The 27887-nt window shown below is 36.5% G+C and overlaps 1 protein-coding gene across 10 annotated transcripts in view; it reads left to right on the forward strand.

Moving 5' to 3' along the window:
• Positions 1-27887, forward strand: part of PUM2 (pumilio RNA binding family member 2) — a 75539-nt gene that overhangs the window by 23729 nt on the left and 23923 nt on the right. For 6 of the 10 annotated variants that reach the window (XM_086745699.1, XM_086745697.1, XM_086745701.1 and 3 more), the window contains exons 2-11: positions 5017-5085; positions 9454-9559; positions 9866-10053; positions 10697-10869; positions 13735-14005; positions 14302-14395; positions 15988-16113; positions 17311-17450; positions 19197-19335; positions 27587-27730. In XM_086745699.1, coding sequence (XP_086601825.1) covers positions 5035-5085; positions 9454-9559; positions 9866-10053; positions 10697-10869; positions 13735-14005; positions 14302-14395; positions 15988-16113; positions 17311-17450; positions 19197-19335; positions 27587-27730 — 1432 coding nt within the window. In that variant the 5' untranslated portion in view covers positions 5017-5034. Of the gene's footprint in view, positions 1-5016; positions 5086-7185; positions 7250-9453; positions 9560-9865; positions 10054-10696; positions 10870-13734; positions 14006-14301; positions 14396-15987; positions 16114-17310; positions 17451-19196; positions 19336-27586; positions 27731-27887 lie in introns of all 10 variants that reach the window. The other 4 variants (XM_086745700.1, XM_086745702.1, XM_086745704.1 and 1 more) reach the window with 3 other exon arrangements.

A 27887-nucleotide genomic window follows, 5' to 3' on the forward strand; every position in this document is an offset into this window, starting at 1 on the left:
TATTACTCAGGAGCAGCAACTTTCGTTAACCAGTTTGACAGTAAGTGAACCTTTGGTTCCTTGATGGCTCAGAGAGGTATGGGAGGATGCATCTAGCCAAAGGCAGCTTTAGTCAAACAAATACCTTGTTTTTGTAAAGTGTTACACACAAAAAAATATTTAGTATTTTGTAACTGACTTGTGTGCAAAACATAGTTCAGTTGTGACTCTAGTAGTTGCCTGTTCAGCTGCTGAGCAGCTTTTCTTATCTGGATGCGCAATCGCCTGACCTCTAAACCAAAATAAGGAAATTTTAGGTAATTTGATAAAATATTCTAGAGGAGAAATCTCTATGTGCAGCCCTGAACAGCAATATTTGATAATGGAGGTTTGGGGATTTGCAGTTTAGGCTTGTTGTATAGTTTTCCCATGTGGTCCTTTGTTATAAATCTCTGCTAGATCTGTGTGTAATGTTTAAATTTGTATTAAAATATTTTTATTGTTGGCTACCCATCTTCAGTATTAAATGACCTTTTTTATATGTAGTCAAGTGTCTGGCATGGCTTTACAAGACAGTGTTTCACATGTATTGTGTTTTTAAAATACAGCTATTTTAATGTTCTTAAATTAGTCTTAAACTTGTTAATAATTCTAAGTCTCTGCTGTAAGCATATATCATATATAAGAAGATAAATGCTACATAAGAGCCACTCCTGTAGAAAACTACTGAAAAGGGTATTTTACACTAAAGCTAAAGCATTCAGCAAAATAAAGAAAAAGGTTCAAGCGTTTGCAGTGCAAACAGAAACTTCCTTTTCTTTCCAGTCACCAGACTGTAATTGCCAGGTGTTTTCTGTTGAATTTATGGCTTGGTACTGTAACTTCAACTTCAAAATGTGGTGGTGTTCTTTTCTTTGTCAGAGTGGTTAGAGTATTCACCGGGAAGGGGATGGATAAGATTTGTAATTCCTTTGTGCAGAAAAAGTCTTTACTACTTTCTGGTTATCTGGCTTAACCACTTTTGACATACAAAATGAAGTCTTCATATCTCTTTTATATTTTTGTTGTTGTTTTATTATTATTTTTCTCCAGCTTGTTTTTCAAAGAAGGGGTTGATGTTTGCTTTTGCAAAATAGTGGTTAGAAGGTTGGTTTTGGTAGGATTCAGGGTTATCGGAGAGAGTACTTCTTCCTAGATCTGGACGCCGGGATTCCAGAAATGGAGATTATTTTAAGGAGTGTTTCTTGTGGTGATCCTAGATGACTCTCCAGTCAACAGTCTGCCTCCTGAATTCTGTCCTATGTCAGGACACAGTTTCATGTTACTGGTTTGTCATGTGGCTGCTGCTAAGCTTGTATTCCTACTCCACCTTGCTCCAGGCCAGTTTCTCCTTGTTGTGTTCCCTGTGTCAGATCTAGTGGTCTTGCCACGGTGGTGTTTTAGCTGGTTCAGCTGGCAGATCTGGTGAAATTCTTATGCATGGATAAAGAAGGAAAGAAAGCTTCTAAATCAGACCTTTTACTTGGTGGTTACCAAATTCGTTGCAAGGGGAGTGGTAAGCACTGTTGGGGGAAGGAGGGAAGGATTGTTGCTTTCATCAGTAGCTGGTTAGATGTGCTCAGCTCTATCATGAACTCAATTTATTGGTTGAACGTTGCAGCATTCAGTATTGAGGATTGTCTTGTGGGCATAGTGTGAGGTAGTAGTGAAATACAGAAAGAAATGAGAACTAATCATGCTAGGAGCTTTGACAGAGTAAGGGAAGATTTTTGCATAGGACTCTAGATTTAAAATAAATTATTTTGTGAATTGGGGGGGGGGGGGGAGTGTAAACTTCAGGAGGAAAGAGTCTACTAAAACCTGTAATTTTTTTTTTTACTCTGTTAAAATCTCATTCCTAATGCTGTGATGAAAAGTAGACTAATACATGCTGGTATATTGTATCCAAGTTTCTGTGGAAGGGGAAGAAGATAAGAATTTTCTATCAGTATGTAAAAGGGGAAAAGTTCATGGATATGCTTAAGTTGTTGTAACTGTTTAAAAGCAGTGTGTGAGGAATTGTTAGACTTCGGTGTGTAGTATCCATTTGTGCGTAATTTGAGGGCCCTTTGGAACAATCTGATGTGTATCAGACCTGTGGAACCATTGCCAGCCTCTGCTAGTTGGAAAGGCTTATTAGCATTCAACTTCTGAAAAACTAAGATTAGATCTAGTAACTAATTCCTAAAGCAGGTAGGTGGTAAATGGAGAGTCGTCCTCAGAGTGATTGTGGGGGAGAAGAACACAAGAAAAAAGATGTAATCAACCAAAACTAGGGAGAAAATTTTAAATGTTGAGCAATACGTTTTGTAGACCTATTTTTGATGTACGAATTATTCCAGGGAATGAATAAAAATAGATTAATTCTTTTTTTGAGTGTTCTGAATTTGAGGTTAGAAAAGAATGTATTAAAAATGTTTATTTCTGGAGCATATGAATTAGATGAATGTTGTCATTGAATTGGAGAAAATAAAACTTCCTGATAATACAGATGTATCATCTGTAACCAAAGTTTCTCCTTGAGGGAGAGGGCCTGCCTGTATCTGTAGTAGATCTAGCTTGATTGTCATTATTCTGGATGCTTTCTTCTGCTATTGTGGTGATAGGGCTAGCATTGAGGAAAGCAGATCTTCAGAAGATAATAGTGCTGGCTGTATTTTCTCCACTCTCTAAACTGATCTGTGAAATGTGTGTTCATGATACAAACCAGGATTTTGTGGGTTGCTGTTTTTGATAGAAACAGAAATGGAGACCCTCTCTGCTACAGTAAAAGGGCTGTATTATTTTTCTTGCTAATAGCAATAGATAACACTAGCTTAAATTTCATGTTTGTAAGAAAGAAGCCACTGAGCAAAATCAGTGTTCAGTGTACTAAAGTTCTCTTACAGTTTCAGAAAACTTCATTTTCTTAGATGACTCTGAACTACTCAGGGGAAGGAAAAAAAAAGTGTTAGCTGTGCTGTATTACCCTGATTCTTGAGTTACTTTTCTGAGAGACTTGGAAGGGTGTGTGGCCATGTTTTTGAACTTTGCTGAATTGTGAAAAATGAGCATTCAGTATTAGGTCTTGCAGCACAAAAAAAAAAAACAACCAACCAACCAAACAAAAGCACCACCGCCCAAAAATTAAAACAAAACAAAACAAAACCACCCAAACTCACAACTGAAAAACTTAAAGCATCTTTCAAGCTTGATTTTTTTTTTTTATCTAACAATGATTTGGGTAGTGTTTATGGTAAATATAGTTTGGCAAACATTAGCTACAAATTTTTTTTTTAGAGATATTGTTAGACCAAAACCACCTTTTGAGACAACGTATCTAATTAAGTATTTGATTGTAATTGAAACTGAAGTGCATGACTTCAGCATGGGGAATGGCTTATGGTAAGATAATCCACTCTTAACTGCCTATAGAAGAAATTCTGTTTTTAGAAATGGTAATACTCAAATTCCAGAAGTCTTCGGAATTTGAATTTCTGATTTTTATTTCTACATAATTCCACTTCTACAGTTTGTTTTTTTTTTTTTAATAGGCCTGCACAAAGATTTGATTATGCCTTGGAGCTAATAAAAAAAAATAGCATCTTTCACATGAATTATAAATCTATTTTTAATTCATCTGAAAAAATTGGGTTTTTTTAAGGTATGTGAAAATCTGCTTTACAATTTAAAATAAAATCAGCCAAATTGATTTAGATGTCAGCATCACTAGAAAAAAGGTCAAGATGCTGATTCTTCCCCTCCAGTTCACTGTGAAACTAAATTTGCTCTTCCGCACCTCACTGAAATTGTTGTGAATTGGTTTCAGAATCCATCTTAACTAAAATATTGTTCTTGCTAAGAGAATATTTTTTTGAGCTGTGAAATTTGTACAGAGACACTCAACCACAGAAGTTAATGGCTTATAGTGATTATGGGGCAATAACAATATTTTGAAAGTAGAGTTTTGAGAACAGAGCGTCTGTTGACGGGTGGTTAACGCTTTTCCAATGGTAAGAAAGAGAAGTTGTTTGCACCAGACTATTAAAAGCACAATATTGTTTCCTTGCTTAGTATTTGAGTATTTTTTGAAAAGTGATCTTAATGTGTTATCAGCTGTATGGAGTAACTTCATTTTGTTTTATTTGTTCATGGAAACAGATAGATTTACTAGGTGAAATTAACTCCTTGGGAGAAACTGGTATTAGGAGGGAAACTTTAATTTTACTTTCAACTTGAATGACTTTACCATTTTACCCTGCTGCATCTCCCTGTTGAGGAAGAAGGGAAGGGGAGAAACAACTCTGAATGTCCCTTTTTAAATTTGTTTTCCTAAGCTTGTCTTGGCTTCGAAAATTCCTTGTGGAAACCATTTTCTCGGGAAAGAATGCAGACACGGCATTGTGTCTGCATGCTGTGGAAAAGGAGGTGGCTTGTTGCAGCAGCAGCTCTTGCTTTAGTAATACACCTGTCATATTTGCGACAAACAAAATTCAGAGAAGGAAGAGTGCTATTTCCTGGAAGAAAGTGCGATAAATTGTCATAATGCAGACAGCTACTTGATTTTAAAAGCAACGCATTGCTAGTAGCTTTTGTGACCTGTCTTAGGAGCTTTTCTTTGTTTACTGCTAAGTGTACTCAGTAACATTGTGTGCAATAGCTTGTCTCCTTTCCAAAGGTTATTGTGTCCAAACGTTAATTCCACTTTTTTTTTTGCCTTTGTTGCAAATGCAATGTTGGTCATTGTTTCCATAGTGAGTGATATCCATCCGGATATATGAAAATTAAAGTTTTAAGTCACTTGGAATTTCTTCCATGTTGTTATATCAGCATGGTTCGTTAAATTTGTCACTAACTATATCTGCTCATGAAATCTAAACTCATATTCAGCCTAGGTTGTATAGCAAATTTTGTGTGTGCTTTAAATTATGAAAAATCTCGTGGAGTATTACAAACTCAACTTTTGAAAAATGTATTTGACTAATGCATTGCTTGCTTGTTTTTTTTTTTTCTCTACAGGTTCGATCTGTGGATGAGATGAATCATGAGTTTCAAGCTCTTGCCCTAGAATCTCGGGGAATGGGAGAGGTAATTATTGAGGGCTGAAAATCCGATCAGTGGTTTGGCAATGTTGATACAATTTAAGAAGTCTTAAATAATATGACGTGAAACAAAGAGCTTCTCTTAAGACCACATTGATTTTTTCAGGCAACTGAAGATTTCTAGTCTAAGGTGAAGATAAACTAAGTGCTTTGCAAGAGCACTGGAATGACTTTTGACTGTACCTACTGTGTTACTGTGTCAGTCTTGTTAGATGACTGATACTCTTGGGGAAGTGACAGGGTAATTTGTTTGAAAATTTATGCAGTTCTGTGAAAAGAGGTACGTTTTCAGGAGACTAGGATCTGAAAAAGATTTGGCTCCAGAAAAAGTGAAACTGGCATACCCTAGCAGAAATATGTGGTAATTTACTATTTCTTTACTCCTTAAAAGAAGATTTTTAACCACAGTGAAGAATATTATTGTATAATTTAGCTAGGGAAAAGAAGGACTTTTTTTGATTGGTTTGGTTGTTGTTAAGTCAGTGTTGCTTGGAGGCGGGGCAGATTTAAGATCACAGAGGATGTCTTGGCTCCTTCAAATCAGTTCCTTGAGCTGTTTGGGAAGTAATCAGTATGCATTAGTTAGCGTGTTACTTGCACTGACAGGACATGGTAATGAGAAATTCATGTTCAACTAAGATTTCAAATACTGATCCTTTTGTCTTGCTGGATATTTGCCTAATTCAGTTGATAATTGAACCAGTGACGATATTCAGCTTAACTTTCTTAAAACGATGATAGGACTGCAGATGTATAATACATTTGAGGTATCTTGAGGTAATACAGGTTCACGTAGCTAGGTAAACTTACTCAGACCTTCTTAATGTATTGCACAATAGTAAGGTTGTTCTGGAATAGATGCCATGGCTGTTTTAACCTTCTTTTGATTATAACTTTCCAAAATATTAAAGGAAATGTCCTCATGAATACCCTTGTAAGATGGAATTGGTAGTTGTATGTCCTTACGTGCTGCGCTCTGTCTGCTTTGAAAGGTGTGAAAAGGAGGTCATGCCAAGTGATCTGCTTCTAGCTATTGGGCAGTTGTTCTCTTCCTCATTTTCTGTCTGGATAGATTATTCTCTGACCTAAAATTAATTTATTGTTCATAATTCTAATCCTTCTTGGTCTTTTTATTCTGGACTGGGAATCAATACTTGACATTGGGATATTGTTAAGTCTTACTTTTCACAGCATTACTAAAATCAAGACTGTCTGTGAGTCCTCAAGCAAGTATATCTTCCATGTGTTAATGTAAAGGAATAAAGTATGAAATCTGTTTTCATTGTACCATATACATTTTGGAAATAATGTGTATTGGAAATCCCTCTGTTAAGCTGTCCATCTGAGCTGCATCCAGATGAAGCCTGGTATCAATCAGTATCGGGAACAGGACAGCATAACATGAGCCAGATGTACCATTTCCTTGATCTGTCTCTGTCTTGCAATTCTTTGTTGATTTATTCTGTAAAGAAACAGACTCAAGTTTTATTAGCAAGAGATCTGCTGTATTGTAGGCATCTTTCTCTAAATGCATCCTAAAATTTTAGCTGTTAGATTGGCTAAACACGGATGATACTTCTGGCTCCAGCTCCCAAAAGCTATTGTGACCCTTAAGGTCGTGATAATATTCTGAAGAAGTACTGACACATGGTGTTATTTCTCTTCTCTAGGCATCTGTTGTCTGCTGTTTCAGGGCCAGCGTAGTGGGCTTCCGGACCTTTAGTGTGACCTAATACAGGCATATGTAAAATTAATTACAAAACAGAATATAAAACTAAATCTTTTTTTCATAGTGTCTATTCTTGTAGAAACTTACAGGGTCAAAGAACACAAAAATTTCCTTTTAGGGGCAATGTATCCATTTCTCGTGTCAAAACTTAATTCAGAGAAATTGTAGAAGGCTCTGTAGGAATAATTTCTGATCTTAAAAATAAATTTAAAATAAATAAAGATAACTTAAAGATACTTAATTCAAGAGTCAGTAATTGAGACTGTACAGTTACTTATCAGAGAGCTGGTTAAGAGGCAGCTTTAGCGTAATTGGTTATTAATCTGTGCATAGAAATGGTCTTTGTTCATCTGACAGATCTAACAGGGATCAATGCTGATACTGAAAAAGTCATTTTTTAGCGTACTGTTGGAAGAGCTTCGTAAGAAATACGTCAATCTTTTCCATTATTTTGAATTAAGATTGGATGTGTCTTTGTAAAGTTCCTTTTTATTGGATTAAATGCAGGAAATACTGAGTAAAACGCATGTTATCAAAGGGTAAATCATGGTGATTTTACTTTTATTAATTTGTGATGACTTCTTGATTAAGTCTTTTTCAGTAGTACTAATCAAGTGAGTGTTTTGTCTGTCTGGTTTTTTGTTTTTGAGTTCCACAATGAAATGGTTGACAGCTGCTAGGGTTGCTCATTTATATGGCGATCCAATAGCTAAGACATCCCTTTAAAAAGCATTGTGTATGTTACATCCATCATGTGTCAGAAATAAGTAAATAATAAATCTAAATCTCTGGCCCTCAGGGAGATGCAAAATAGTAAACTGTAAAAAATTCAACTTATTTGAATATTTGAGGGATGACTTTGTTGTGTGGAAATTTTAACTAATTTTTTTTTCTTAGTCTGTTTGATCTTCGGTAGGATGCAGTTTAAATTTAATCTCTTGAGGTATAGACGATAAATTATGTTTTATGCTAAAGGTATTTTATATTTTGTATACCAGAGTACATGAAGGCTGCAAGCAGTTGAATATATCTGTTTGGAATTTGAGATTATATAGTTTAAAAAACCCCACAGAAATAACAAACCAAAGCAAACCTATCTGTGTCAGGGCAGGTCATAGCAGTATAACACGCTTGCAAGCATAATACTCTCCTGTAGTTTTGTTGAGCTTTGGCTGTTTATCATCCTCCGCCCTGAGTCCTACTATGTTAATTAATTTGTGTAAGGAACCCAGGGATTTCAGTAGGTTAGCTACTCAAAATACTTTGTTTCTGGTAAGAGCTCTGGGCAGAAAACAACAATCTCCAATCCTTAAGTTACACCAGAGGAGCTCGTCACCTCTGTTTCAGTGTTAATATTGTGACCCATTAATGGCAATCTTACCCTGTTCTTTAAACTATTTTCATGAGCTCTTTCAATGCTACATTAAGAAATACTTAGAAAAACACTCATGTTAGTAGTTTCATCAAGGCTCATACTAAACAACTGTGAGGTTCAGAAGGGTTTTTTAGTCACTTAAGTAACAGGAGAATAAAAACTCTAGAATGTGCTTGTTTATTGCAAACAAAACTTTATCAGATTACATTTTTTTTAAATTTACAAAATTTAAAAATTTAAATTATGTTCTATGAAATTTGATGGATTACAACCCTGTCTTCAGCATTGGGTTTTTTTGCAACTTGTTTTCGTTGTGGTTTCGGTTGATGGACCTTATAAAGCACATAATAGTCTGGGAATACAGATTTTTAATTACATATTCAAGATAAAATGTGATATGCAGAGTTTGGCAGTTGTACTGCTACTTATGGGGAAAAATAGAGGAATAAAGTACAAGTAGTAAAATAAAAGTAGTAAAATAAAATTAGAATGACATTTGAGATATTTTTGTTTGTGCAGTGCTTCTGTCAAGTTGCACTGTCTTCTATCCTCAAAGACAGTACAAGAAGTGATACTAATTTAACTTGAAACTTTCTGCTTTAGAAGTAGTAATGAAAAAAAAACCACACCGCTATCATGCTGCTAAATGAAATCATTGGTATGTGGAACTTCAAATTTTAATGTCACAGATTAGTAACCGGCAGATCCTTGTGGTCTAAAGGAGCAGACTTGCCACCATGTTTGTTAGTCACCTTCTAAAATTTGGAAAATGTTTCATTTCTAGGTGAACAGAACTTTAAAATAAACTACTGCTGTTTCTGGTTATCATTAAAGTATTAGTTAAAGGCCAAGTTTTTGAGCCAACATGGAAAGAAGGCAGTGTGAGTTAAGTTTGAGAGATCTGACTTGGTTAAATACAGATGAATTTGATTCGCCTTTTTCACAGCTGCTTCTGAGATGGTGTGTATCTGTCCCTCATAACTTCAGAATCTCAGTCTTGTTGGGGTCATTTGAGCTATTTCTTTATATAGCATCAGCTTCAGTAATAGGATATAATTTTTAAGTTTTTATAATTATTCCTTGGCAATACGTTCTTCTTTATGTAAAGCTGACTTTGGTATCTAAAATGAGTTAGAATCACAGAGTAGTTTAAGTTGGAACATTATTTGCATATCTTCATAGTAGTATTGCTGGTTTTTTTCCCATTTGCAAAAGTATTTTAAATCAAAGTGTTTTCTCTTTTGAAACAGCTTTTGCCTGCCAAAAAGTTTTGGGAACCTGATGATTCAGCAAAAGATGGACAAAAAGGGATATTCCTTGGTGATGAGTGGAGAGAGACTGCATGGGGAACTCCTCGTAAGTGATTGATGTATATGTATTGAAAAACCAGTCATGTTTACGAAATGTTATTTCAAAGTAAATTAATATTATAAATTTTAATTGTGTATTAAATTTGATTTTACTTTAATTGTAATTGTGAAAATGTATACTGCACTGGTGGTTGTGTGTCAGTAATACTTTTTGAAACTGAGATTTGGAATTTCTTATTTAATTTAATTTTGATCTTGTTTAATATCACCTCTGTAATGAAATGCAGAAACAGTACAAGTTGTATTAAAAAAAATACAATGGTTTTATTTGTTTATTTGTTTGTTTTATCAGACCATTCTATGTCCCAACCTATTATGGTACAGAGAAAGCCTGGACAGGGTTTTCATGGAAACAGTGAAGTAAATGCTGTATTGTCTCCACGATCAGAAAGTGGTGGCCTTGGAGTGAGCATGGTAGAATATGTGTTAAGTTCCTCTCCAGCTGATAAATTGGATTCCCGGTTTAGGAAAGGAGCTTTTGTAAGTAATGCAGTGTGTTAACCTTGCCTGGTTACCTATGACGGTCTTACTGTCTTATATGGTTATATTTTCTACTCTATTTTCCATTTTCCTTTTTTTAACTCTTCTCTTTAGAAGGAAGCCTGTAGTTGCTATCTGTCTGTCTTTGTTGGTTGGAGGGGGCAGAAAAGGGAAGTAGTTTTGGGAATCTTGACTAAATAGCTGTCTTTATTGAAGTACTTTCCTAACACCTTTAAGTAAAGATAGGAAAAAGATTGCAAATAGCTTAATTTAAAATGTGTGATGGGCTTCATTCCAGATCTTCCTGTTCTTTGTTTCCATATGGGTTTGGTTTGTACTAGATGTTTTAACTGTATAAAATAAACTTTATCTAATTCAAAGTGTTACTGCTTTAACAGCACCGCTATAGTTAAGGTTGAGTTAGCTCTTCCATTATAAATCTTGGCATTCTTTTTCACGTTTTGGCAGTTATCAATTGCATGTGGTTGAAACTTGATGACCAAGTTACCCACCAAATGCAATTTCATTGAAAACAAACTGTTTGTATTGTGTACGTGCACTGTAGTGTAGAATTAGGTCACCTTGTGGTGCTCCTATTGTGTTCTGTTCAATATTCAGAATCAAACAGATTCTTTTTCCTCAGGGCACTAGAGATGCTGAAACAGATGGACCTGAGAAAGGAGATCAGAAAGGCAAGGCTTCTCCATTTGAGGAGGACAAAAACAGAGATCTTAAACAAGGAGATGATGAGGATGTTACTAAAATAAATGGCAGAGGTTTGCCAAATGGAATGGATGCCGATTGCAAAGATTTTAAGTAAGCTTTTAACTGTTTCTCAAGAAGACAAGCATGTCTCCTAAGGGCATTATTACAGTTCTGGTTTGTGTGTCAGCTTTAAACATCACCCAGCTGCAGACTGATTCTTGCTACTTCATGTCCTCCCTTTCCCGCTGTGCCACATGTTTTCTTAGGATGTCATTAATGTGTGTGTCACTTCTCATGAGACAAATTAATCTTAATATAGTAATTATTCAAAGTAAATGGGTACCTTCAAAATGTAATGAATTAAAGAGGGATGAAAACTTTAACTCTCTTAATTTCAAACTAAATTCCTTTCTCTCCCTGCTTCTTTTTGATACTCTGACTTTTGTATCTGATTGTTGTTGTAGAGAGTAAGTCCTACAGAATTTTAATTTATCTTCTAATTTTGCTAGTGGATACCACAGTCTAACAATTATTTCCCCACTGAAGTCTTTATAGAAACTATTTATTTGACTTAGGAGAAATAATATATTTCCCTATTCACATAGTTAAATGTCACTTATTCACAGTATACAATGGTGATGTGGTTTGGTTGTTTTCTTAGGGGAAAAAAATTGGACCAAGCTCGAGCTTTTGAACTGTGAACTCCTATTTGACAGCATAGCCAGACTGTTTTTTGGTAGTACTAAACTGCATTTTAAATTGGGTATTTTTAAAGGACTGATTGTTTTTAAATGACTGTGATGCATTTGTAACCGTCATACCAAAGAATTAACAAGATCAGAAAACAAGAGTGCAGCTCGTGAATTTATATTAATGTGATGAACGTGACTAAATAGTTGTGGTTTTTTATTAGTTCATAATTGAACAAGTATATTAAAATGCATTTTTGAATCCCATATGTATTTTGTACTCTTTAAAAAAAAAATTATTTACCTGAGGCTAAGGAGGGATTCTTTAAGTCTATTTTTCAAGATATATTATTGAAAAGAATATAATATGAAGCATATTAGCTCAAATTAGCTCCTTTCGGATGCATTCTGCAATACACGTGATAAACAAAGTTACCCTCAGTATCATATGTAGAAAATACAGAATAAATTTCGTCCTGCTTTTCTTTACCAGTATCTATTTCAATTTTGAAATAGTTTGTATTATTTAAAGAGAGAAATTAGTAAAACAGTAGTAATTTAGAGAGCAAAATTACTAAAAAAGACATAACTGCAAAAAAGCATCCAAAGCCAGTAAACCTCTCAAAAAAAAAAAAAATCTAATTTAAATGAGCCATATAAAGTGGTGATATACAGCCCTCCAAACAGAGGTTTATAATTGAAGTAGTGACACAACTTTAACTATAGCAACAGAACAGCACCAATATAAGGAGCAACCTATATTAAGTAAACAAAGAAACTTGTCCTGTCCTCCTCCTTATATTTTTATTGTACTTACAGCTTTTTAAAACTAAAATATGTACTGAAATAAATGCCTTTTTTTCCTTTTGTTTTTCACTTTGTTGATACTGCATGTCACTTGGAAAGAATGAGGAATATTAAATGGCTTCAAACTCAAGCTTTGTACATTGAGCAAGACATGGTTGCTAGCTAGGATACTTAGATCGCAGCCAGTATGTTACAGACTGTTGTCATGAGGTTGGTTGTTATATTAAAAAGAAACCAACCATGTAACTGCTTTATCTTTCAAGTATTTTGTCCAAAGCAATAAATCATACAGTATTGTGGAATAAACTCACTAAAAGACTGCTTTCTGGCTATACAGCCTTTAGAGTTGGTATCAGCAAATACATAAGTACTAGCAGATTTTTTTGCATTAATGTTGTGCTTCAGTGAGGAACAGATACTTCTACTTTGGAGCCCTGAAGAGGGAGGAGAATAGGTAATGCTGAGGCTGTGTCTCTATCCTAGAATTAGCAGTATACCATACTGGTCTGGCAATGTACTGCTGGAATAAATATAGTTTAATCCTACAAGATGGTATTTTGTATTTGAGGCCAGTTTTCACAAATAAAGCAAACCTAACTGGGAATTTTATATTTCCTGAGAAACAATGTATAGTTATCGAGTTCTGCCAACACAGTAGTGCTGTTAAAGGATCATAGATTTCCTCACACAACTCCTTCCTAGTAGTTGACTTAGATTTTTTTTTTTGCCAGTAAAAATTGGTAGTCTAAACAATGTAGCCTGATGCAAAAGATGGAGTACCACTCCAAACTAAGGTACCCTGAATCTAACCAGATACAGGGTTGGGAATCTGTTTAGGATGTGAATCTGTTGGCATCTCACTTCAGGTATTTAGAGATATGTAAGTGTAGTCATCTGTATCTCAAATATTTGGAAACTGAACTTTCTGGTTAAATGCTAAATGAGGCAGTTATTAGTCCATTTTACTTAAGGTAAAAATATATTGTTTGCTTTTGAGATGTGAAAGATACTTGCTGTATTGTATGTTTGTCTTTTCCAGGTGAACTTTTATTGTCTTTGACATGAGGTGCACTTAGCCATTTCCTTTTTTTTTTTTTTATTTTAAATTCCTCTTCAATATGTTTTCTAATAATTCCTGTCACTCTCAAAAAGCAATAAAGAGCTGTCCCAAAAGGTCCCAGGTGACCACCATTCACTCCATTTCACTCAAAACAGGCTCAGAGATTAGTTTGGGTTTTTTTTCTCAGTGATTTGAAGAGCTGTATAGTCTTAAGTTCAGTTAAAAAAAAAAAAATTACACTTTATAATGAAATGTGTCCTTTATCTTGAACCATCAATGCATGCTGGTTAAAATTGGTTTATCGCTTCCTTTTGTAAAGTCTCTCAATTCAGAGATCCTTTTAAAATATAAATGCTGTACTCTGTCCATGGACAGCTTTATTTAAGACTAAAGAGTCTGTCTTTAATTTCTTCTTAACAGTCGTACCCCTGGAAGTCGACAAGCCTCCCCAACAGAAGTAGCTGAACGCTTGGGCCCCAATCCCAGCACCACAGAAGGACTGGGTCCACTTCCCAATCCTACAGCCCACAAGCCCCTGGTAGAAGAATTTTCAAATCCAGAAAATCAAAATCTAGATGCCATGGAACAAGTTGGTCTTGATTCTCTACAGTTTGACTATCCTGGCAATCAGGTACAAATGGACTCTTCAGGAGCTACTGTAGGACTGTTTGACTACAATTCTCAGCAGCAGGTTAGTACTGGACTTGAAAACGTGCCAGATTGGTCCTTTAAGTTGTGCATTATCCTCTTTGATAATCAGTCATTTAAGCATATAATGCCTTTATTTTTGTTTTGTCTGTGACTTAGTCAAAGAAATAAGTGTATATTTAATCTAGAAGAATATTGGTGCATAGTTTTCTAGTTTAGTAATTTACTAGGATAGAAGCTTGGTTTAAAATACTTTTTTTTTTTTGTAAGTAAATCCCAGTGTATTGTAGTCCTAACTTTAGAAAACTGAAATGCATTTTTTTTTCTCTCTCCCAATAGCTTTTCCAGAGGACTAACGCTCTGACTGTTCAACAGTTAACAGCAGCCCAGCAGCAGCAATACGCACTGGCTGCAGCTCAGCAGCCACATATAGGTGAGGTTTCGTAAAGTACAGCAGGCATCCCTGGCAAGAGTGGGTGTGTTGCTTTGGTATAATCCTTGCAAATATGCAGCTTAGTATTTTTGATAATACAGTTAAAAACCATTGTATAGTAGGACTTTGAATTCAAACTTTTGCATTAATTCGTTCTTCCTTGTTAATAGCACCTTTTAAACAGATAGCTCTTTATTCTTGCAGGTACCTTCCTATGTGATAGAATTATTGTTCAGGAAGCATTGTTTTCTGTCCCTTTAATTCAGTGAATTAATTACATGCATAAAGTTCTTAGTGTGCTGGTGATTCAACAAGGAGGCTCTATTTCAGTGGCAATAGTTTTATCTGCCACTATGGGGAAGCTATGTATTTGGGGTGAGGGAGACTGGAACGCACATGGAAGCATTTCCTTATTTAAGGAAGGGAGTTCCTCAAATTCTGACGCTGCCCTTCCCACTCTCCTACACTGTTGAAGTGTGTGCACCTGTCTCTTTCCTCTGCGAGGGCAAAAGCGTTCTCAGGATCAGAAGGGCAGACAGACATAGGAAGCAGCATCTCCAAAGGAACATGTCCATGTTCTCCTGTGATATGGTGGCAGTTAAGTTTTTCCCAGCAGGTTGTTTAGCTGGATTGAGATTTATTCAGACAGGGATCAGCAGCCTATAGCTGGGGTTTAAAAATGGCAGCTCTTTAGTGTTATGTGGCTGACTAATCCAGTCTTGGAGCTGGGAGCATGGCAGAGTGAGATGTTTGTGTGAGTCCACAAGTCCTGTCTTCTGCCTGGTTTTGACTTCTGAACTGCTGAGAAGCCCTGACTTTATTGTATGAAATGCTGACTGAGCAGTGAGCTCTATCTTGCGCCTTCGAAATACAGCCTCTTCTGATGTGCATATTAATAAAACTTAGCAAGAAGCCTCCTATTTTGAAAGGAGTAACATAGTTAGATGTACTGTGCTTACTAGAGAAAGTATGTGAACCTGACTGACAGGGGAAACTCTGGGTAGCGATGCTTTGTTAGATGACTGAGTTTCTTCAGTTGTCTCCTTCCATTACAATCCTTATATCAAATTTGGATTCTTGAAAATAAGATCAGCGTCTCATAACTGGCTGTTTAAAAGCCAGGTATCTGATTTAAACTATCTGGTTAGAGTTTTTTTTTTTCCTGTTGTCAGTGAAGAGAGAATGAATCACCTGCGAGAGAGAGATTTCTATCTGGCTGACTCACTTGAGACAGTAGATGATTTGTGTGATACAGATTTAGTTGTAAGACTAATGTAGTTTTTACACAGTTAAAGTTGGACAAGATAAATTCCACTTTGTTAATCCCTTCTATATAAGGGTAGGTAGATACATATGACATCATTTTCCCTTGGAGTCAGCACAACAAAGCTGTTAGGCCTTGGGATTAGTAAGAAAGGACTGGTGAGAAGAGATAGAAGTGTTGATTTCTGTAATGGTGTACCTGCTCTTAGAAACTTCCAAAGTACAAGCAGTTCTGATTTTAACAGATATACTTTGTGATTTGATTGGTTTTAATATGATGGTGCTTGCTAAGTATGTTAGCTATAATTAAACTCTGTTTATTACTGTAGCAGGCGTATTCTCAGCAGGCTTGGCTCCGGCTGCTTTTGTGCCAAACCCATACATTATCAGTGCTGCTCCTCCAGGTACTGACCCATACACTGCAGCTGGCTTAGCTGCAGCAGCTACCCTAGCAGGTAACTGAGCATTTTCGAGTGTTTGTCTTGGTAGTTTTACTGAATTAAATTAGAAAAAAAAAAAGCTGAAATCCATCCTGTTTATTCTCTGTAAATGTGTTTCTAGGAAGGAGAGACTTGTAGGAAATAAATATTGCAGTTGTGAAAATTTTCCCTAAAATTTAAAGGAATTCAGTTTCTGTTATTAATGGATTCCAAATATTTCTTTCCACTAGACTTTTATATAAAACAGTTAGATTTCTTCTATTCTAAAAATGTTTATCCTTAATAAGGTTTCATCTGACATTAGTTTATTATTTTTAAAAGATGAGACAGCTTGCCTTTCCTTGTATGTTTTTACTCAGTGTGTTAATTTTCTAATTCCAGCTTTTATCATTCATAGTGGGCATGAGAATAAAGATGGTCTCCATGTGATAAAAGGCCCAGACAACAGATAAACCTCAAGCCCAGGAAAATTTCTTAAAAAGTTAATAAATATTGCTGTGAAACAACACTACAGAGTACAAGTCCTAGCTAGTACTCAGACTTGAGTGTAATATTTTGAAAAAACCCTGTATCTCCAGTTAGTAGTTTCACAGGAAAGGCAATAGAAAGAACATACATGCATACATATATGTTAAAAAATACACACATAACACATTGTGTGTACAGTACAATGATACAGAGAGCTCATTCTTCTACGAGTTCTTTATCAATAGACTGGAAGAAGTGTGCCCACTCTGAATATGATGTAGTAGGCAGGGAGGCAGAGGCAATAGTTGTGTTTATAAGCAAAGAAAGCGTACAGAAAGGAGGAATAAGATGATCAGAGTCTTAGTGTATCACTATCAGGAGGATGAATTTGGTTCATTCTGTGATGTTCTGAAATGATCTTTTTTTCCAACCATTAAAACTGATTTTGGGTGTTCCTTGCTATACCAGCTTTGATTACTTTAAAAACTTTGTTTTCTTTGTGACCTGAGTCTTACAAGGGTATTTATTTTTTCATAGAGAAGGTGTGGTTTGATCCTTTTGGTTAATCATTTAACTCATTTGTGTTCAGGTATCATTTTGGCTAATATGTGCATTTATTTCTTTTTAATACTGATTTCCATTTTGACATTTAGAAGACAGATCAATGAGAGATGCTACAAACAATATAAACAATTATTTTTACCAGCTGCAATAGATAGAATAATCACGGTTTCTGATTTTCAGGTCCTGCTGTGGTTCCACCTCAGTATTATGGTGTTCCGTGGGGGGTGTATCCAGCCAATTTATTTCAGCAGCAAGCTGCAGCAGCAAATACCACAGCAAATCAGCAAGCAGCTTCACAGGCACAACAGGGACAGCAGCCGGTATGTTCCTCATAAAAAGGAGATGTGCTTTTAAAGCCTTACCTTAACATTTTCACTAAATAGGGATCAGCTTCTAGAAAATTTTATGTAATTCAGGATTTATTGTATCAAATATTAAAATAATAATAAAAATTCTCAGTTTATTTATATTACCAAGAATTGTTGTCTTTAAAAATTCATTTACTGCATACTAAATATTCAGCTTATTTTGCAGTCTCATTTTTTAAAATAAAATACATTTTAAATAGTCCCTTTAATCCACGTTATGGTGCTTTTATGTTTATGTCTCAATAATGCTGCATGTACAGTTATTCAAAAATCAATGTAAAGTTAAAAAGTAATCTAGAAAGCTAACAAGGGGTTGCAAAGAGATGTTTTAGTAATTTTAGGAGGATATTTTTTTTCTTTTAAGCTTAGGAAAAAAATTGTTCTGCATTTTTTATTAATTAGCTGGAAAATGGAATGTAACACATTTTTGTTTCTTTAAAAAATAGGGAAATAAAAGGTTTTATCGGTAATTTTGTTGCTTCCTGGGGAAGGAGGATTGCCCTGCATATTTTTCTGTGACAGAATAATTGTATTACAACATCACCGTGTGCCATATGTTATTTTTTGCCTTGTTAAATCAAGAGTAAGCAATTGTTAGAAAAACTTGTGGACGTTTCCATTTATTTAACTTTTAAAAAAAAAATGCTAATTTTCTATTGTTACTCTGGATGCGTCTTTAAAAGCATTATGTGATCTTTCAGTATAAATGAATGGCCTTTTTCGCAAAGGAAAAACACAGATATTATCATAATCTTACGCTTGAAATAATGTAGTTTTTTTTTACTAGTCATATTGTTAATTTCAATGCTGTTCTTATAAATTTAATATGAGAAGTAACTTTGAGTTACCATGAAGTTCCAGAGTGGCTTCATCACTGTTTTAATATTCAAGTGGCTCTTTGCTCCTGCTGATCGTTGTTATCCGTGAACTGCATTGATAACTGAATGTTTATCATCTCTACAGTGTTTTTTTAATTTCTCTGTAAAATTAATATCCAAGGTATGCAAATCACATGTAAGATATTTTGTGGGGATATATTGTAAATTGTATTTTGCTCTTACTTTGAACCTGAAAAAGATTATTTTAACCAAGAGGAATAGAGTAGTTGCAGGAATTTAGATTGCTTTTCAATCAGATTCCCAGAGATATACTGTCAGAACATAATAAAACAAGCTTGTGTTGCATGGTGATGAAGTGTTACATTAATTCTTAAAACTCAGTGGATGCATTTTTTACAGCACTGTTGGCAGTGTTATTTAGATGAGTTACTACAAGCTCTGAAGTATGCAGACTTATATCATTCAATTGCCTGAAAATAAAGTAAACAAATGCATTTATCAGGGAAGGACAGGTATTCATTTAATAAATAATGCGAAACAGAAGTGTATCACTCTTACAGATTTTCTTTCTTGCTTCATACTCATTGCCACTGATGGCGCATACATGAGTTCTGCTGTCCAGAGCAGGGCAGATATTTTATTGTCACATGTGTCAGCAAAATAGTTTATGCCTTTTGTTCTTTGTATGTATATATCCTTGAAACCAATGAGGTGGAGTATTCCCAAAACAGCTTTTAGAGCTAAGTAGGATGAAATATGCAAAAGCAATTGTTCTAAATGTTTTTTAGACCTTCTCTAGCATATAATGGGCTTGCTTTCTTACCTTTTAAGGAAAGGGTATCATGCTGGTCTTTTCCAGGTTCTGCGTGCTGGAGCAACTCAGCGCCCACTAACTCCCAATCAGGGTCAGCAAGGGCAGCAGGCAGAGTCACTTGCAGCAGCTGCAGCAGCAAATCCAGCTTTGGCTTTTGGTCAGGGTCTTGCTACAGGTATGCCAGGTATGTATGTTACCAGTGGATTAAGAGAGTCACTGAAAGTTAAAATAGTGGTGTTACTAGATACCAGATTAACTATCAAAATCCTACTCTGTTTATGATAAGTTGCTTAGAATTGAGTTTTGTGTAGTTTTATGTTGTTCAGCTGGATTAGAATACTGGCATGGGATTCTTAGAGCACAAGAAATTTGTCTAGCATTTTTTATTTGCAGCATTTTCTCTGTATTTGCTGTTACAAATTTGTGCACAAAGATGCACAAAACCAGAACAGTGTTGTAGATTTTTTGCAGGGTAATTTCAACTACGTTCCAGCTTTAAAAGAGCATGAGTTGTCTGAATGTTACTCTGATGCAACAGGAAGTATTAATTTGTGTTTCTGAAGTAGTTTTTTACTTGTGGCATATAATAATAAAATAAAATTCAGAATCCAAAACTAGGAAATTTAAAAGAAAATCACTACTTAATCTCTGAAGATCATGAGATGCTTGAAGTGGAAGCACTCCAAAGCTTGGAGCCTCAGATCCTTTCAGCGTGCATGGCTTCTGACTTACCCAGGGAATGGTTATTCTGAGTGTCAGTACACGTATCATAAATGCACCGTGTGTTAGCTTGAAATTCAGCACTTTTAAGTGTTTGATACAATTACCCAAGCAAGAACAATTTAAGTATACTTGGCCATTCTTCACTATGAAAGTTAAGATTTTACATAGTTAAGTTAGATAGTGTTGATGGTCATTGCAAATGCATTTGGCTTGTACAGGTTCTCTCCTCTCTCAGCACTACTGTGAAATGCCTCTAGAAGTCAGAATTAGTTTTGCTGGATGCCCCAAGACTCCATTATGCACCTTGCCTCACACAATCAGAGTTAACACTTCTAGCTGCAGAACAGGCTGGCTCTTGTGGTTTTCCTGTCCCTTTTGTTTTATAAGTGCCATTTGTATTTCTTTTCATGCAGTAGTATCTTCAGCTTTTTAGCATCTTTCCCTTTCACTGAAAATGAGGTATCAGCAAAGTGTGCTGTCACAGCACCTGTCAAGTGATATGTCTGTGTCTCACCAAAGCAGTGGAGAAGGCCTGTGAACAGTGAGAACAGCAAGGCATATCAGAGATGCTGTAAGCATATTTGCGAAAGCCTCAAAGGCTTAGTTATACATTTTTTGTGTGGTTTGGGGGAGTGTGTGTTTGTTTATAGTTACTTATTAGTTCTTGCTTTGGACGTGGAGAGCTCTAAGACTGTGGAGTGATCTGTGCCTTGCAAAAAGCCTGTGACATTTATCGTGAGGTAGATCAACATCTGAGACCTTGACTCAGGCTAAATTTGTAACTTCATTATAGGAAGATGTAAAAAGAGCATGATTTTCAGAAAGAAAAACATCTCTCTTAAATAGTTCAAGGGCAATTCTTAAAACCCACAAAAAGGCCCACTCTCCAAATGGATTAATTTCAGTCTTGTAGGAACTGTGTGCAGCTGGCTTTCACCTTACTTACCACACTTACAGGGAATGGGGCTCAAAACATTACCAACAGGACAATTATTTTATCAGTCATAATAAGCTGTTCTTGTAATGAGTCATAGGGAGTGCTGGTGATTCCTCTTTTTAGATGAAGGAGAAGCATATAGAACGATGAAACAAATACAAGCCATTTTAGATGGGAATCATGATACTATTTTAGATGTCTGTACTAGAGCTGGATACCTAAGGTTCCTTTTATAGCTAGTGAGGAGAAATAGGAATTTTTAGTCTTGATTCATATGACTGTTTTATTTGTCTGATTTAGTATAAAGTGAGTTTTGCTCCACAGGTGCCTTTTTCTATTTTGACTCACTATAAAATTGAGTCAAAATCACCAAGTTACATCTAGATACCAAAATGTGATTAAGTGAAACCCAGCTAGTAACCACTGAACAACACATATAATGTAATAAATGAGCAGTAAATATATGGACTTCTTGTTTCAATTAACTTTGTTTCACAAGAAAGTGTAACTCCAAATTGAGTTTCACGCTTTTGAATATTCTTTACAGAGAGAATATTTGTAGTTTGGCTTCACTGCGAGCTAATACATGAGAGTATATTATTCAGTTTGTCCATACTGCTGTCTTTAAATTGTTTCAGCTGCTTTTTCCTTGCCACAGCCTTCCTGTTGGATTAAATGAATGAGCTGTCCCAACTATGAATCTGTTCTATTTTTCAAGTTTGATACTTCAAGTATTTCTGTATTAATTGTTTAGGGAGGTATATTCATGTAGCACTTAAGGCACATATCTCATCCTAAGTGCAAAGACAAAGTGTCTGAAATCCAGGTTACTCTTCTTCATGTAATGTTTTTTAAGTCTGTTTTCAGAAAAAATCAGGTTATTTACGTCAAAAGTGAAATAGATTTTGCATTGGAGTTGTGCAATTATATTTAAAATTCTTCAAGTCCTAATTTAGCAAGTCTTTCAGTAACAAAGAATCTTAGAAACCAGTTTCTGATTGAATAATTGTGCAAGACAAAGTCAGAGAATACTCCCAATTTCATCGTAATATGATTCTACGAATAAAACCAGTCCTCACCGCAGGCAATGACTGAGCTTAGCTTAGTCATCTAGATTCAGGAATCTACGTGTGGCCTCAGTTGTGTGAGGAGCCATCATGCTCAGTGGATGTCTTCCAGTGCAGTTAGTGTACAGAGGCTGCAGAGCTGATCAGCTTACCCTAAAATAGATATCTTGCAGGTCAGCTGAATCCCTACAGAGGCTTCGTTGACTGTGTTGGCTAGGTCAGGTGCAACTTAGTTTTACTGAATTCGCGCTGGTTGAAACTGTTAGTACTGGCTGCAGTGGTGCATCTAGCATGCAGGTGGGCACTTAACTGAGTTGTCTGAAAAACATATATAAAACATTAAAAATCAACAAATTCTATCTACCAACATTGCATTTTTTATTACCTAGAGGAATTTGAAGTGTGCCAGTGCAGTGGGTCGTGCATTCTGTGCCTCCAGGTAGTATGAAATAGAAGTCAAATTTAATTGTGGCAGATGTAGAGGGAGTTACAGTATTGGCAAAGTTAAGATGGTTGTAGAAAGTATAAGTCATTTACTGGTAAGATAGTAAGTTCTGAATTTGATTTTTGAGGAGGACAAGTGCAGAGATAAGGCTATGCATATCTTTGTCAGAACAAACAAAAGGTTATAGTGGTTCAGGTTTTGATGAGCTTGGGAGACTGAGGTGAAGACTGCAGCATTTAAGGAAAGATGGAAGATTAAGAGATGAATGAATTTTCAAATGTGTATGCAGAGAAAAATAACTGAATCTTGGGAATGTTGAGAAGGCAGAAGCTGTAAATTTTTCTACAGAGGGAGAGAGGACTACAGTGAGTTGCAGGTTATGCTCCTGACTGGAGAGAGAGAGGTGTCAGGATGGTAGTGTTAAAAGGGGCAGATAATTGAGTTGGCAGTAAGAAGTGTCACATCTGTTAACTTAAATGGAGTAGAGAGAAGTGACAACTCTGACATACGTTTGGGTGTCATCAGCGAGGGAAGTGGCATAGAGGGAAGGGAGTAGGAGATCTGGGCAGAGCTTTGTGGTATTGCATACAAAGATGTGAGAAGAGAGTGTGAAGTATCCAGTGAAAGAGACTGAAGAAATTACTAGATGGATAAGAGCAACACTGAGAATGGGGTTCAGGAGCCAAGAGAACAGATTTTTTTTTTCCTCATTCTTTAAGAACATTTAAGGTTTGTGTGAAAAGAATCCAGAAATTTTCAGAGTCTGTGGTTTTGGAGACATTTAGAAATCATTTCAGCAAAGCATGGTACTGGTAAAGCAGATTGTTTGCTTTCATATTCCCCACTGATCTGGAGACAGTAAATGTAGATAGAGCAGTTGAATTCTAAAATTAAAAGTGTGATTAGGAAGCAAAGAGTATGTTTTAGTTTTTTTGGTTGCAGTGGAATACCACAGTAAGCTTAAATGTGAAGGCACTGAAATGAACTTTAATAATTGTTTATTTGGAGGGGAAGTTGCACAGCCACAGGGAGATGGCGATGTGATGAAGAGGTAATAAAAGCTAAAACAGAAGGAGAGGGGGAATTAGGAGAAGATCTGTCAAGTCGCCATCTTCTCTTTGATAAGAGAGAAGTCTGCAAAATAGTTTTTATCTTTGTGCTCACCTTTCTGGAGTGGGGTGCAAAGTTTATAGAAAACTGTGAAGAAAGGGAAAACAGAAGACTTAATTTTTGCTGAGAGCGCTGTTCTTCAATTATTTAATCTGCTCTGAGATGTTCTCTCTGAAATTGTATTTTTGATGTCAGAGCAAATAATTTTATACCCTTAAAGCTGCAGATGCACTCAGCAATTTCTCAAATGGTCCTACGTTGCTTTATTTTAGTAGATTTGAGTAGAAAGCTGAGAGGCCTGCTATTCCAGGTCAGAATGTGTTCATTTCAGAGACTAGGATAGTAGAAGCATGCATCAGTTCTCATGCACAGCTTGAACCTTCTTGTGGTGAATGGTATCTTGATGCTAATGACCTAGCTTACTAATTTTAAATCACTTGTTTGTGGGTGTTGTCACAGATAAGATATTGGCAAGGAAGTATCAAGAGAAATTAGGCACTTTGTAACATTAAGAGCAAATGCATGTTGCTTCCATTTTTAATTCGGCAGTGATACTAGTCAATTATTTTAGAAAGTCTAAAATTAACATATTAGACTGCATTAATGTTAATCCTGGTAAATTTAATTTATGCAATACTGTGTAATTTTTTTTTCCTCCCCCACCCACCCACCCCAAGTATTTTGCATTGAAAAATAGGCTTGTTTGTATTGTGGGCCTGAAGTCATACAGAAACACAGAATCGTTTAGGTTGGAAAAGACCTTTAAAATCGGAGAGTCCAATTGTTAACCCAGCCTTGCCAAGCCCACCACTAAACCGTGTCCCTAAGCGTCGTGTCTGTGTGTCTTTTAAACACCTCCAGGTTCGGTGACTCAGCCACTTCCCTAGGCAGCCTGTTCCAATGCTTGATAATCATTTCGGTGAAAAAATTTTTTCTAATATCCAATCCTAACCTTCCCTGGTGCAACTTGAGGCCTTTCCTCTTGTACTATCACCCACCTCACTACAACCTCCTTTCAGGTAGCTGTAGAGAGCAATGAGGTCTCTCCTCAGCCTCTTCTCCAGACTAAACAATCCCAGTTCCCTCAGCTGCTCCTCATAAGACTTGTGCTTCAGACCCTTCACCAGCTTTGTTGCTCTTCTTTGGATGTGCTCCCGCACCTCAATGTCTGTCTTGTAGGTAGGGACCCAAAACAAAATTGGGTATTCAAGGTGCAGCCTCACCAGTGCATGTTCAGAGGGACAATCACTTCCCTAGTCATACTGGCCACGCTATCTCCAATACAAGCCAGGATGCTGTTGGCCCTCTTGGCCACCAGGGCACACTGCTGGCTCATATTCAGGTGACTGTCAGCCAACACCACCGGATTCTTTTCTGCCAGGCAGCTTTCCAGCCACTCTTCCTCAAACCTGTAGCGTTTACGTGGGGTTGTTGTGACCAAAATGCAGGACCCAGCACTTGTTGAACCTCACACAATTGACCTCAGCCCATCAATCCAGCCTGTCCTTCTGTAGGGACTTCCTACTGTCAGGGAGATCAACACTCTCACCCGACTTGGTGTCATCTGCAAATGTACTTGGGGTGAACTCGATCCCTTTGTCCAGATCACTGATAAAGATACTAAACAGCAGTGGTCCCAATACTGAGCCCTGGGGAACACCACTTGTGACCGACCGTAAGCTGAGTTTAACTCCCATTTACCACAGCCAGTTTTTTACCCAGCAAAGAGTATGCCTGTCCAAGCCATGAGCAGACAGTTTCTCCAGGAAGGTGCTGTGGGAAACAATGTCAAAGGCTTTACTGAAGTCAAGGTAGACAACATCCACAGACCTTCCCTCATCCACTAAGCAGGTCGCCTGGTCATAAGATGAGATCGGGTTAGTCAAGGAGGAGCTGCCTTTCACATAAAATACTGTGTATTAGTTTCAGACGAGCACAAGGGTGTAAATACGTGATCAATCATTTCTTATACAGCTATAGCATTATCCGTGGGTTTGAACATCTGAAGAGTGTAGGTGGACAGCGTAAATACTGGTACTTGCCAATTCTGAGTTCTGAAAAAAGTGATTTTATGTGATACAGTAGTAACAAATGACAGGGCAAATATGATATTATCAATTGAAAATGCTATGACTAAAAGCAGAAATTATATAGGTGCTAGTGATTAAACATTGCTAATAGATGCTGGAACATATATGGTATTATATAGAGCTTTCATACTGTGTCACTAATCTTCTAATACTCTGTACTGAACTGTACTCTGTATTCTACAGAACTACAGTAAAACAGAGAGCAGTCACTCGCTTTTCCCTGCCTTGGGAATGTAGCAATCTTTCGCAGAGGTGAGGGTGGTAGAGCAGCACAGCACAATTTTGTAAGTGAACGAGGCAGCGGCAGCTATAGTGAAGGTTTCCTAACCAATTCAATTGTAAGAACCTGATTTGGTGGTTTTTAACTAGCCAGATTTTCAGACAAACCCTGTGGAGGACAACTGTCTTCCTGTGCTGTTGATTTGAAAGAGAAGGTAGGTGCACCTGGAATGCAAAACAAGTAGCGAGCAGTGATGATAAACAGGTTTGGAATGATAGTAATGGCAAGTTTTCATAACCAGTGTAGCGCATTCCTCCCAGAACTGTGAATTGAACCTAAAGATCCAGATTTTCATCACCCCTCTTCTGTTCAGTTACTATCTGAGTGTCTTTCATCTCTTCCAATTTTTTTTTTTTTAGTGTAAGAGTTTGGACCTGTGTCTCCAGCTTCCCTGCAGAGTACTTTTGCTGGTTTTGGCTGAGATAGAGTTAATTTTCTTCATAGTAGCTAAGTTGGGGCTATGTTTTGGATTTGTGCCAAAACCAGCACAGTACTGTCACTACCAGGCCAGTAGGCACATGGTGTTTCCAGCTCTGCTTTTGGAGCAAGGCATCTAGGGAGAAGAGATTACACAGATGTTCTAAAAATTGAGGAGCAGAAAATGTAACTTGGAAGCCTGGTGACTGAGTCACCTGGAATTAGAGGCCCAGATCTTTATCTTCAGGTCCATATGTATTTCAGAGAGAACTCTGCTAGACCTAGTTCTAAATGTTCATAGAAACTGACTTAAAATAGTATGCAAAATCTTGGTTCTTGCATGTACAAAAATAGATGTGTGATTTTTGCAATCTTGACTTTTTTCTTAATAGCATTAGTACATATTTGAACATTGGAGGAATATTGAAATTCTCTTGGGATTTGTTTTACTGCTTTGTAAGAGTAGTCAATCTAAAATTTAGATGGTGTTACATTTTCATTGTCAGCATCCTTTCTTAGATTATCATAGCTCTCTTCTTCCGTATTTTAGGGATTCTTGTTCCAGTTCTTCTACTGCATTATAAAGTGTCAGAGCTTTAAAATTAATTCTCTTGCTCTTGTCCTAAGCAAAGGGGTTTTGTCTTGCTCTTTTTTGGCTCTTTTGCTTTCCTTCATTCATACCTTGTATCCCGTTTTCCTTCCTACTGCTTGCTTTTCTCCTGTTTCAATTCCTCCTCCTTTTTCTCCCCCAGTTTCAACTGTCAGCTAAATGCAATTAGACATGAATTAGTCTTTCCTCCCCTGTGAAACTAACTGGTTCAAGATATTCCTGCATGTAGAGCAGTCCTTTTCCAATGTGTTTTTGTAGATGGACTTGCTAAGTGTGGCTAGGTAATGTATGGAATTGCCAAACTTGGGTTTAGTTCAACCCTTTAACTGTACACATTTCAATATCTTTCTTTTCCATGTACAAAGGAGTGGAAGAGAAATGTAGACTGTTTTGAATTGCTGAAAGCAGGTGATTTGGTAATAATCCCAGTATGGCTAGTGGTGGTGTTCCTGTACCTTTTCACTGTGGTGTTAGAAACTTACTTTGCTAACCTTGAAAGTAAAATTCAACTTTAGACTACTAAATTTAGCTATTATTCTAGTTTTAACAAATCATGTAGAACATTCCTAAATAAGACTTTAGTCATACTGTTTTACGTTCACTGTTTTTTCTTTGGCTGTCCAGATGACATTCTAAGGCAATACGGCAGAAATGCTGTTTTCCCCCTTGTAGTTTGTTGTCAGAATGTTTCAGGGAGAGAATAAATACTGACTATATCAGACTGTGGTAACAATTCTTGTATTCTGTGTTGTGTAGGCTATCAAGTACTAGCTCCCACTGCCTATTATGATCAGACTGGTGCCTTAGTAGTAGGCCCTGGAGCAAGAACTGGCCTCGGAGCACCAGTCAGGTTGGTGGCCTCAACTCCTGTTATAATCAGTTCTGCAGCAGCACAAGCAGGTAAGTATTTGATCCTGTGTGGGGTTTCTTCCACTTTTGTACTCAATCTTAATAGTAATGTTAGTTGATTAGTATTTGATATTGTTGATGTGTTTTGTATGCATCTGTGAAGGATATATATATCATACATGCTCTTTTATTCTGTTGTATTCCTTTC

Source organism: Chlamydotis macqueenii, chromosome 3 (assembly GCF_036417535.1).
Source record: "Chlamydotis macqueenii isolate bChlMac1 chromosome 3, bChlMac1.mat, whole genome shotgun sequence".
NCBI lineage: Eukaryota > Metazoa > Chordata > Aves > Otidiformes > Otididae > Chlamydotis > Chlamydotis macqueenii.